At 39.5% G+C, this 12,424-nt stretch overlaps 2 protein-coding genes across 6 annotated transcripts in view; one reads left to right on the forward strand and one right to left on the reverse strand.

Moving 5' to 3' along the window:
• On the forward strand, positions 1 to 10,683 carry ica1 (islet cell autoantigen 1). Of its 2 annotated transcripts, XM_034211248.1 has the most exons (13): positions 1 to 124; positions 1,048 to 1,078; positions 1,181 to 1,352; positions 1,924 to 1,996; positions 2,203 to 2,326; positions 3,162 to 3,360; positions 4,362 to 4,487; positions 4,663 to 4,761; positions 4,859 to 4,959; positions 5,136 to 5,179; positions 5,669 to 5,926; positions 7,853 to 7,942; positions 8,425 to 10,683. In XM_034211248.1, the coding sequence occupies exons 2-13, from the start codon at positions 1,062 to 1,064 to the stop codon at positions 8,544 to 8,546; spliced, it is 1,425 nt and encodes a 474-aa protein (XP_034067139.1). In that variant the 5' UTR covers positions 1 to 124; positions 1,048 to 1,061; the 3' UTR covers positions 8,547 to 10,683. The 2 variants fall into 2 exon arrangements, with proteins under 2 accessions (XP_034067139.1, XP_034067138.1); XM_034211247.1 differs by lacking the exon at positions 1 to 124 and having other exon boundaries at positions 144 to 1,078.
• LOC117543157 (glucocorticoid-induced transcript 1 protein) overlaps positions 10,067 to 12,424 on the reverse strand; it is a 23,062-nt gene continuing 20,704 nt past the window's right edge. For all 4 annotated transcript variants that reach the window (XM_034211251.1, XM_034211252.1, XM_034211249.1 and 1 more), the window contains exon 9: positions 10,067 to 12,262. In XM_034211251.1, coding sequence (XP_034067142.1) covers positions 11,929 to 12,262 — 334 coding nt within the window. In that variant the 3' untranslated portion in view covers positions 10,067 to 11,928. The remainder of the gene's footprint in view (positions 12,263 to 12,424) is intronic.

A 12,424-nucleotide genomic window follows, 5' to 3' on the forward strand; every position in this document is an offset into this window, starting at 1 on the left:
CAGTTGCATGCAGAAGTGAATGAGCAGCTGTGTGTACACACTACAGCAGGGCCTACATCCAGAGCTGCAGCGCGAGCAACGATGGCAGGAATATAACGACATTTCATTTCATACATATAATCAGGTACGTGTGTGATATTCCCTTATTTTCTGATTTGATATATGCTCATTTATATCGTGATATCTAAAGGCGACGCTTCGTGTCCGTTCAGTGAGCTACAGCAAACCAGGCGTTGTGTTTATTCTGGTGCGGCGGGGATGTATTGTACTCGTATTTATATAGGCTGCGTCATTATGCGCTGGTTCATTTACCTCTAAGTGCATATTAATCTAAAAGCATTTCTTCCTTCCTTGTTATTAAGGTGGCGCGTTCATCGCATCCCATCATCACATTAAAATGAGTCGTGATGACGCGCGAGCTGTTTGTAAAATAATTAATTATTCATGTCAGCTGAAGGACGGCAGGGTTTGCACTTCTGGAAAACATCCGGTTACTTAGTTAATGTTTTCAAATCCTCCCTCAAAATCTGAACATCTACTCGGTTGTGAAATTATCTCTGGTTAATTAATGGTTACCACACCAGGGAGTAATGGTAGAAATACAAAATAAACCTCATTCACACCTTGTTATGAGTCTGACAGGTCAGATATCACATTGTGCTCCAGCCAGTGAGTTTGAGTCTCTTGCTTAAGGTGTTCAGAGGTGGAATAAGTATACTAATTGTTGAGGTACTTTCCTTTGTAGTTTCCTTTTGAAGCTACTTTATACTTCTACTATTCTACAACATTATTTTCTTCGCTTTAACTGACAGGTTGTAACTTTACAGTATTGATTTAACCAAGTATCCATCATATTCTGCAATGTACAAAATTAGACACAAAAAAAAAACAAGCTGCAATTGATTTATAACAATAAGCATTCTGCTGAGTTTTGTTTGCTCAAAATTTGGCAAAATGTAAAAGAAAACAAAGTGTTACCACTGACCCCCCGTTCCTCACTACATCTGCTATCCATGAGCTATTTCATCCACTCCGCTTTCTCCACAGGAAATCTGCAAAAAATGGAGAGAGGACATTTGTGAGTACATATAAACTTTTGTGTTCACACTATTTTCCATACCAATCCATGAGGTTATACAGCAACAGTCACAACATGGGTTCATCCTCTGTGTCATTGCAGTGGCTACTCCCAAGACTATCTTGATCGCTTTATCCAAAGCCAAGACTCGTCTGTTGTGAACAAGTTCCAGCAGAAGTACTGGAAGACAAAACAGACGCTCATCAAGGTCACCGGGAAGAAAGAGGACGAACACGTGGTTGCGTCAGATGCAGAACTGGACGGCAAGCTGGAGGTGAGGAGGAATATGAAAATGTGGTAGTTTTACTTAGTGACTAAGGGAACAGAAAGTCAGGCCGCAGTCGCATCACAGAAACATTAAGACACAGTGGGGAAACTTCCCCTCAGGCATACTGCAGTGACTTAAATGGCTTTTTGATTCACACTATGCTAGGATTAGCTTGAGGCTTAAAACGTACATTAGGCTGCCTGTCCGACCGCCATCATCTAAACCTCCATTTCAGGAGCCAAGTGAGTTTATGGCTGAAATCGATAGCTTATAAAAGCTGGGAAAACAGCCTTAATTTAGGGCAGGGCCTCGATGAGCGCTGTGATAAACTAAAATAACTTCATGTTTTTAACCTTTATGTAGCATTTTAAGACTTCTATTTTTACCTCATAAAAGACTTTAGGTTGCTCAAATTCACTTGTAGATTGAAATCCTTGAAATTAATGAAGTATTATAGATTTAAGGTGATATCGGTGATCATCATATTCAGGCAATGTATACACAACTTGCTAAACTGAGCATTACCCCTACAATTATCAGGCATTTTGATTTTAAGCTGATTTATTTTACCCCACAGGTTTTTCACTCCATCCAGAGAACATGCATGGAGCTGCTAAAGGTCATTGAGCAGTACCAGAGGAGGATATGCTGTAAGTATTTGCTCAAATAGAACATTAATAATAAAAGTATGAACTCTCAACAGAGTGCATGCAAGCCCATATTCCATAAACATCAGTGCTCCATGGAATGCTTTGTTAAAGTGCTTTAGCATGTAAATATGTTATTATATTGTTAACATTTTAACTTCAGACACAAACACATAAATATATCTGTTTCTACCATCTCTACTATGCAGTCCTTTCCCAAGAGGAGAACGAGCTGGGACGCTTCCTGCGCTCCCAGGGCTCGCAGGATAAAACCAGAGCTGGAAAGATCATGCAGGCCACGGGGAAGGCTCTCTGCTTCTCTTCCCAACAGAGGTAGGCAACATGCGGACAATTGTGAGTACATGAAAGGTGTGTAACACACATCCAGATCATTTACATACAAGTTCCAGCTGCACTAGATAAAGTAAAGGTCAGAAATGTTGGTAAACTATCACCCAAAAATATGGTGATGTTACTGAAAATATGGAGTGTTTTAATTGCCCAGCTGTGAACCCAGAGTTAGTTATGTTGGGAAACTTCAGCCCACAGGATTCGTATAATAACAAGATCAAAGCAGAAGACGTTTCCTCTACAGCAAAATGACACACAAAAAACAACGATTGTAATGATTTGATTGCTGAATTTGTGCCACACCCTGCTAACTGAAAACAATTAATCGAAACAACCACACCTAATGACTCATAATACTCAAGTGTAACATTTTCAGGGTCATACCCTTAAAATACAAATGTAAACAAATCTTATGTTTGTCAAGAGCATTGGTAGCTCTTATGTTCTGCTAGTGATTTGGTTTATCAAATGTAAATATAGTAAATATTACTACTTTTCCTTTGTTTAGAATGTACTTTGTGTCTTTACCAAGAGGGATAAACACCATTTGGTTTAACTGACTCTTCAAGGGGTCTATGATTGACTTTACTATTTAATTTTGCCAGACACCCCTGCTGGGGTTGGAAAAGCCTTTCCCCTTGTGGCTTCAAATGATTCAGCAGGCTTTATTATGAACAATAAAAGGTCAAAATTGAATTCAAGATTGTTGATGACATGAGATATGATCAACTACTCTAAGACCAAGGCTGTAATGAGAATGTTAAACTACTCACGTGCTTTAATTGAATACTTCATTTACACTCTACATCCTTCACAGATTGGCCCTGAGAAACCCTCTGTGCCGCTTGTACCAGGAGGTGGAAACGTTTCGCTATCGAGCGATCTCAGACACGTGGCTGACGGTGAACCGGATGGAGCAGTCCAGGACTGAATACCGCGGAGCGCTGCTTTGGATGAAGGACGTTTCACAGGAGCTGGATCCGGATACTAGTAAACAGATGGAGAAATTTCGCAAGGTTTGTCTTAGGACAGGAGGAAGAGTCAAAGGTCAGACAAATTGTCCTTTTTCACAGCAGACATTTTCATATTTTAAAATGGAAATCACAGATGTAACTAAGAAAATTGCGTTTCATGAAGATTTGCTTTTTCCAGTTTTCCAATGACGTTATCAACGTTGCTTTCCTACTATGACAAATCAATGTCTGATGTGAAAAACATTTATCTACCTGGGCAATCGCTCTTCAAGGTTTTTAGCCTCCACAGAGTCATGAAAACAGAAATTCAATTCAAGTTTATTTATATAGTCCAATATCACAAATCATATTTGTCTCAGAGGGCTTCACAAATCAACACACACAATGTAAAAGCAATGGAAAACAATGGAAAAACAACAAACATATCTTACAAGATAAATGTGAAAATACCAATGAAAAAGGTACATAACACAAATACAGTTAGAGTACAATAATTAAAATTCCATAACACCAAGTGATGTCAGAAACCTGCCAACACAGTGTGTGAGAGAAAGATAGCATATTCCGTCTGCTCCAACAAGCTATCTGCTGGAGGACTACCCATTTGTATCATTAATTAATCTGTTCATTATTTTTTCAATTAAATATTCGGTCTAAAAAATGTCAGGAAATATTGGAAAATATCAAAGCCTGAAGGAGACATCTTCGTATGTTGTATGCTTGATAAGTATTTCAAAGATCACCAGCTAACTGAGTAATTGACTAATCGTTTCAGCCATAATTTGCTGCAGTTCCTAAGGCCGCACAAACAGCACAAAGCAGGAAAAATAAAAGTTAAAAACAGCCACTAGAGGGCGGAACACACCATCCAATGCTGGCTATTGATCAATGCCACTGTATCAAGTACCCAGCATGCTCTTTTCTGCTGACACTTGCACAAAAGTCAACTCCACATTTTGTGTGTTCACAGTTTGACCCCGTGTGATACATAATACTGGGTTCTTATCTTCAGTTGGGAAATGTTCTTATCTGTTTTATCTCAGGTTCAGGCCCAGGTGCGCACTACAAAAACAAGCTTTGACAAATTGAAGACCGATGTCTGCCAGAAAGTGGACCTGCTGGGAGCCAGTCGCTGCAACCTCCTGTCTCACGTCTTAACCACATATCAGGTATACCACAAATCCCAGCTGTTTGCATACACTCCACTGATCTTGAATAGGGTGTTTTCAAAGACTGTGCCACATGCGGTTAAGCCAGGAAGGAAGACAAACATAAAGGGAACAAAGACACGGAGATGTAACTGTCAGACACAAGGATGTGAATCACTGTTTCCTCTGTTTTCAGACGACACTTTTGCACTTCTGGGAGAAGACATCCCACACTATGGCAGCCATTCATGAAAGCTTCAAGGGCTGTCAGCATTATGAGTTCTCCACTCTTAAGGTCAGAGAACGTCTTGACCTGAGCAGATAAGACCTACATTCAGACACTTAAGTTCTCAAGAATCAGCAACTAACCATGATCAGCGACTTTCTTTCAGACCTTACAAGGCCCCATGGACAAGATCGCTAAGAAAAAAGGGAAGAAGAGAATTAAAGCAGAGGCTGAAGATGGAAAGAAAGCAGAGCCCACAGACGACCAGTGAGTAATCTCATCCTGATCTTTCCTCATGCAGGTAGACCAAACATGTGCATAACGACAGGGACATCTGAGGATCTGTTTATCAACACTGAACCAGCCTGGAAATAGTATCTTACCCAACAGCTTCTTTCTGTATGGGTCAAATGCTATGAACTGATTTGATGTCATCTTTACAGACTCGTCTCATTAGAGAATGAAACCGGCGATAAGACCAGGGAAGGTAAAACACAATGCTACCAAATCTATGTAACTGCAATATGTTTTACAGTATTACATTATCTGGAAATAAACTGCAACTAACAATGATTTAACGATCAGTCTATAAAATGTAAAGCCCAATTTGATGCTTTAAAGTTGTTTGTTTTGTCTGACCAACAGACCAAAAAGATATCCAGTTAACTTTAATAGAGCAGTAATATAACAGTCAAATAATAACATTTGATCATTTAATACAGGTAACTTTTTTGACATTTCTACCTAAAAAAACAACTATTAACTATGAATTTGATGCCAATGAACTAATCAGCTCTTTCTCATTAAGACATATCAAGATAAATGTAACACCTATGCCCCCAATGTACCAATGAAAGCACAGCATAGTTTTGGGGGAAATGAGACACAAGTTAATGCAGCCAGTTAACAGAGAAATATTCTGTAACATCACCATATTGTTATTCGTTATTGCTTACTCTGTGTCTGATCATTACAGGGCATGGAGATAGTCTCTCTGCCTACTTAGAGTTCGAGGGAGAGGAGAAGGACAGCATGGCGTTGCTGAATGAGATCCTGGGCAGTACGTCTGTGGACGAGGGCGACTTCTCCAGAGAGTGGACCGAAGTGTTTGGAGACATGGAGGAGGGATCAGCATCAGGCCGAGCAGCCGAGGCTCAGCAGAAGGAAAACTCCTTCTTTCTACCTTCTCATTTATTGGACCAGAGCTTGAATAATCTGCAGTCTTCCCTCTCAGGTCAGAAATAATACTTTGTGTGCATTTGTGCTTGTGTGAGCCAGAGAAGAGGGACATGTTGGGCTTTTTAGATGTATCTGAATGACTTACATTTAAATTAGCCACCCTTATCCTAAATTAATTCTGAATTTATATATTACTGAAACTAAATAATAATCTATATTGTGTATCCATTAATGAGTGCATTTACCAAAATAGCTACTTATCCCATTGTAGCAAACTCTTTCCACAAATGGAAAAGAGTGGATTTAAACTGATGCATGTCACATCTGTCAATGTAATAGAATAAGGCTATAACAAACTGCCATATAGATTTGCTTAACTGTAGGTAATTCCCAACTACTTTCCATTTCCTGTGGGCCTGGGCAATGGCTGCTAGCACCTCATCTGGTTTTGTTAATTTGGTTGGAAGGGTTTTGAGTTGCCTCACTATGAAGGTGTGAAAAACCTACAGTATGTTTGTGTGTATCCCCTGGCTTTAGTATAACAGTCACCAAGGTAGTAGTTTAGAAAGTGTGTGACATTAAACTATAGTTCCTGCATGATTTAGAGTCAGTTTTGAAGACAGGCTTTTTCTAAGCAGGGAAAAAGCAGGTAGTGGTTGGGATCTGTAGCAGGCAAGATGGCAATGAGTTTTGAAAGAGAGGCTGAGAGCCCGGCTGGTCCACAAAGCACACTGAATGTAATAGTTGTTACAGATTGAAGTCCAAATTACAGACCCCAGGGAAGTCACAATTACAATATGAGGTCCCAGGAACTGTCAACAGAGTTCAATCAGAGCTGCGTGAATGTACAGAACTTGGAAAAAGTATAGATTGATTTTAAAGCACTGAATGAGCATAATGCTAATTCAAGCTGTAAACAGTTTGGCAGCAGTACACACAGGCAGGGCTGACAAAATAACTTTTGACAGCATGCAAGGCAAACATCAGGCGCAAGCTAAAAACTAATTTAACACTTACAAATCTGACTTCTCAAAACGTATCGTACACCTATTGATCAACATTCAAATGAAGTTTGCTGTTCTGGGTAAAAATGCAGGGAAGACTTTGTTCAAGAGGGCTTGTTCTTGAAAACTAAATGAGGGTTTTTGCTGTTATTAAAGATATTACAGAAATCATCACATGGGCCTGGCCTCCATTTGACCTAAAACATTAGAGCCCAAAACATGCAAATCCTTGAAAGAATCAGATTTTGAGCATACAGCCCAAACAGCAAGATCGAAAGAAAAATGGCTTCAGACCAAGAATGTGAAATAAACCACAACAAATCTTCAAGGAGGAAAATCCCCAAATATTCACATGAGTTATGAGACCAGTTAGAGGGGAGCTGCATTTACACATTAAAGCTTCAAAACTAAAACTATTAAACATTTCAGCAGGATTTCATATTTAAAAATGTTGGTGTTATTCACTCATAATTCCTGCTTCAACATAAGGTCTTGCTGAAAATGTCAATAAGAAGGGTACAGTGAAGGCAACAGTAGTAGAGGGTGCTGGAGCTGAACGTCTATATTGCACTAATACAAATATCTAAATTATTTATAATGTTATTTAGTCCTTTAAGCCTGTTTGACTCTTTTGTTTGTATTTGGCGCATTGTTTGTTACAAAACACACCAGCACATTCCAGCGCTCTCCCTGGGGGCCTTTAGTGTTGCTACATACTGTATTCTCTGGATCCACACAAGGATAAAAGACAAATAAATGTGCCTGAAACAAGACCTCAAAGTTGTAATTGCAACTTCTGGCATGTATCTATTAATCCCCTAATATGATTTTGCAGTGATAAATGTTTATAATATTTCTGTTTGTTGGTCTCTGACACGATATTCTTCCACATCAGCGAAGTGTGATGATTTATTTTGTGGATCATGCTTTGGCACGTTAAGCGATTAATCTAAAAATGTGCATCGTGTTCATTTCAGATCGGGCCGGGATCATTCCACAGCCCGTCGCCCAGGCAACGCAGCACTCATCTGGAGCCAATCAGGACTCTTCTAAGGCAGCAGTGAAAGGTAGGGCCGAGCCAAATGAATAAAACAGAGGAAAGAAAAGATGAATTCAAAGAGACGTATTCAACTGGAAGCTGTGATTATGGGGACTTTCAGAGAGTTTGTGGTTTTTTGTATTCATGGTTTCGTATATTAGCCAGACGCAGTATTTAAAGGCAGGGGTTATTATTTATCTTTCTTAGCCAAGGACTGCTTACAAGATAAAGAATAACTGGTAACTTTCTCATTAATGTCCCTTGGAATAATTGTATGCAACCTATTCTTTACTGTAGTCTTAGTTATGTGAAATAACTATTTTTAGAATGAAAATAAATTTGAATTAGTTTTAGATTTTAAAAATATACATATTTATCGAATGATAAATTCTCTTTGTATTAAAAAAAGTATACATTGTAAGTCAAGGGAATGACCCTCACTGGTGTTGATATTTTCAGATGTGTGTGTGTGTGTGTGTGACAGTTACCCCTTCTTTACTCGCTTCACAGACAAAGCAGGGACGTCAGCAGACCTCTCAGCGTGGTTCAACCTGTTCGCCGACTTGGACCCGCTCTCAAATCCAGATGCTGTTGGCAAAACTGACCTGGAGCACGAACTTCACAACGCGTAGTTATACGACCAACACATGGTGATCTGAAATGGGTTCCTTTGTTGGTTGGTACAGCAGAATATCACTTTCACACAACCAGTGAAAAATCTGTCGAAACACACACACACAAAATGGTCTTCTCTTGAGGCATCAAGTAGACATTCTGCCAATCATGAAGTCAATTAACTCACCTCAAACTCATACCCAAATATTTGTGGCGATTTACGAAATATAGAAGCAAACTTAATATCTTTGGGTTTGGACAGTTGGCTAGAACACAATATAACAACCAGTGGAATGGGTATTTTCACTAAATCCAAAAAGTTAAATCTTAGAATTAAAAATAAATCACTACCTTTTTGTTAAACCACACACTAATGGTCCCTTATTATAATGATTGCTTCTTTATAAAAACATAAAGGCAGGTACAAGCTTTCACAAAATGCCATATCATTACAGTATCTTATTATAACGACATGTATTTTGTTATAACGGGAGACATGTCATAACAAGTCATTGATCAGATTGTTTCTCTTGGTGGCAGTATTCTGCAAAGTGTTCAACTAACAACTAGCAGCTGTAGTTCTTCCCATTGTGAAGAAAAGAAAGATTTACAAGCTGACCTTTTAGGCCGTTTGCCTCTTCTGCTTTGGTTCAAAATAAAGGTTTATCATCGATACCTCAGTATGAGATCTGAAACAAGAAGCCTTCTACATTTGCTGCCTTGACATCTGTAGTCTCTAGTATCATTCTCCACAAGTCCAGGTGTTAACGAAATGCTGCAACATAGTGAGAAAAGTTAGTGCAGTCAAGAAGAAATATTCAAAAATAAACTGATACATCATTTATTCTGCCAGCCATCATCCTCCACTGAGAATTATTTGCAACTATTTCACGAAGCACTTAAACAGGTGGACTAAGAGCCAATGTTTCCTAGAGATGTATTATTTTTGAAATGTGTTTGCTACATACTGTCTTTGTTAAGCTTTGTTGAAGATATTGCAGAATATATAAACATATCATTCATGTTTTAGTGCATGTTGCATGTTTTATGTTCTTCAGTAAGTGTCATTGAATGGATAATGCGTGTTATTGTGAGACTTTTCATCCATTTATTTAACTCACTTGCTTCGCTCGCATTAAAAAAAAGAGGCAATTTTCAGTGGATCATTTTCAGAGCCAACGTAGACAGCAAGTTGGATAATCATGAAAATACAATCAAGTTGTTCTGATTCACATTACAATGCTGCATACATTATATGTCAGGTTAAGAGTCTTAATCTGATAACAAATAAACAATATAGAACCTCATCATTATTATAATTGGATTCCTTAGGTATATTATATTTATTTTGGGTGCAACTATGATGTTATAAGCCATGTGACATGTGTTAATATTGAATATAAACCAAATACATTGATTGCCTTACCTTGACTCCTACTTGTACTTAAATGCCATGCTTCGAAATACTGATTCTAATTGTTGATGTGTCTGTCTGTCTAAGGCCTTCAAAAAGATGACATATCAATGCAAAAAGAGACTTTTTTTTGGTTTTCTTTATTGAAAAACACACGATCTACATAAAAATGCATTGTACACAAGAGAACGGAGTCATCGTTGCCAAACATGGCAACCATTTCAACTGCACTGCACAATGAGCGTGTGAATCAAATCAGAAATAGTATGAGTGAAACTCTTCAAGCTGCAAGCAGAGGAGAGGATTTCAACGTACTTTGTGTGGAACGTGTTGCATTCTGTTCAAATGTGTGTTTTGGTGAGCGAAGGGCCGACGTTTTGGAATGAAACATTTACAATTGTATCACTCCCATTCAAGTTCACCTGGTCTAAAATAGTCGTGCTATTTTAAATAGTTGAGCATGGGCTGGTGATAAAGCTTAAGGTAACGTAAGGGCACATCTGGCTGGATCCGTATCTTGAGTCAAACTGTTACACAACAATTGTAAGTGTAGCTTTAGTACAAACAAAAATCAATTGCACACTAAAGGTCTGATTGTTTTAACTTATAAAATAGTCTTAAATAAAAAATAGTGATTATCATTTCACTTCCAAGTAAGTGCTAAGGCTTCAATGATTATCGCGTTTGTTTAAAACACTTTGAACCAGTGTTTATATGTAGCTAAAATGTTTGTACTGTAAACAAAACAAAATGCACAAACATTCTGCTTCTGGCAGACATTGTGCCTGTTGTGTCCCAAAGCCAAGACATGCCGGTCTTGGCTTTGCAATTTGCTTTGGTACTTATTTAACTAAGGGGATAATCAGATGACATAACTGTCACCTTCTCAGTTTGGGAGGGTGTAGCTTATGCAGCTAGCTCTGCTAACTCAAGTCCTCACGGTTGACCTATGCAACAGCGTCTCTGGAATGTGTCGTAGCACCTAAAACTCTAACCTGAACAAGATAATGCAAAAGTCCTTGGTGTGACACCAATTGGTCGATTCAGTCTCTAATTATCTCCCCCTCCAGTGAAAACAAAACACTCAACATTTCTGGAAAAAGACTGGAATGTCTTCAGAAGGTCATACACACCGGGGAAAGGCAACATAGTCCAAGCAAATACATTCCACATGACCCGAGTTATTATTTTGTGTAGTGTGGGGCAATAAAACAAGGCAATGGGGTGGTTGTGTGCTTTGTGATTGGTTATTTGGTCAGTGAGAAACGGCTGATATTTTGTGTTGAGCTCATTAATAGTGAGCAGACCAGAGAAGCAGATCTCGGCCTGTCGGCCTGCTGGGTGCAACGCTGAAGCAACTGCTGCTTTCACTAAGACATTGTGCTACAATACTTTAACATAAACAAACATGTCTTAACAAGTGCAAACATTGTAGTTAATGTGGGGCGATGTACTCTGACTGCAAGGCATCCTGATATACTAAAAACATGAATCGTGCATTACCCACCCTGTCAAAAAGCTCACATATATATGTGCTTAAGATTATCTTGCTAGCTAACAGTAGTAGAATTCCTCTGATACTTCATAGCGGTCTGTTGTGATTGTTGAACATTTTTCTTTTTTTTGTAATTTAGTCTTAAAATATTGTCATCGGTCACAATTATTATAGCAGTAGTATGTTGTTTTGCAAGGAAGGCGTAGCTGTTTTTGTTATGGGTGTTTTGTCACAGTACAGAGCAGAAGGCTAGGTTAGTGATGGGTGAAAGGAGGCGGGGCCAAGGTCAGAACACTCCTCACAACGACCAAACCACCGAGCCTGTGCAGCAGGATGCCGGTACCGTTATCCCACTTGGTGTTTGTCCTTTCTCGACCTGGACACTCCCTGCTGGCTAACGTTAATATAAGTGCAAGGTTTTTTTTTGTTTTTAGTTTTTGATCCATGCCACCTAACTATAGCAAGTGGTTTGGTTAGAGATACCTGAGAACTAGCTGGTGAGGACAAGCTGTGCTGAGCCATCTGCCCCTGCCTCTGCGTCGGGGCTCTGGCTCTCTGGGCCTGTGCTCGGGGCGCTGCTCCAGTCAGCCGAGGCCGCAAAGGTAGCTAGTGGTGCGCAGGGCAGAGCTGGGGTCACCTGAGGCCCTGGGCTGTCGTTGCCATGGAGACTGGGGGTGGCGGAGGAGTAGGACGAGGGAGAGACGGGGGAGAAGAGGGAGGTGCAGAGGAGTTTGACAGGGCAGAAGGCAGACCCCCTGGGAATGAAGTTCACCTTGTTTTTGTCGGGGCACGAGAAGAGAGGGAAGCCTTTTGATTTGCCAGACCTAAAGACAAGAGCGTTTGGATTCAATACACCTGCCCTGATCCCTGCCACCCACAATGCTAATGGGCTAGTACAGTAAACTGCTCTCTTCTTTTGTTTGTCTTCCACACAGGGTGCATTCAAAAACACATACAGATTGTAAAATGAAAAACAAGAAAAAATA

This window comes from Gymnodraco acuticeps, unplaced genomic scaffold (genome assembly GCF_902827175.1).
Source record: "Gymnodraco acuticeps unplaced genomic scaffold, fGymAcu1.1, whole genome shotgun sequence".
NCBI classification, from domain to species: Eukaryota; Metazoa; Chordata; class Actinopteri; order Perciformes; family Bathydraconidae; genus Gymnodraco; species Gymnodraco acuticeps.

What these genes read in the sequence shown, in the direction of transcription:
- ica1 (XM_034211247.1), top strand. Translation starts at nt 1,014, where the DNA reads ATGAGCTATTTCATCCACTCCGCTTTCTCCACAGGAAATCTGCAAAAA. An exon ending in AACTGGACGGCAAGCTGGAG is followed by an intron (nt 1,353 to 1,923) that starts GTGAGGAGGAAT and finishes TTTACCCCACAG; the next exon opens with GTTTTTCACTCCATCCAGAG. An exon ending in TCTGCAGTCTTCCCTCTCAG is followed by an intron (nt 5,927 to 7,852) that starts GTCAGAAATAAT and finishes TGTTCATTTCAG; the next exon opens with ATCGGGCCGGGATCATTCCA.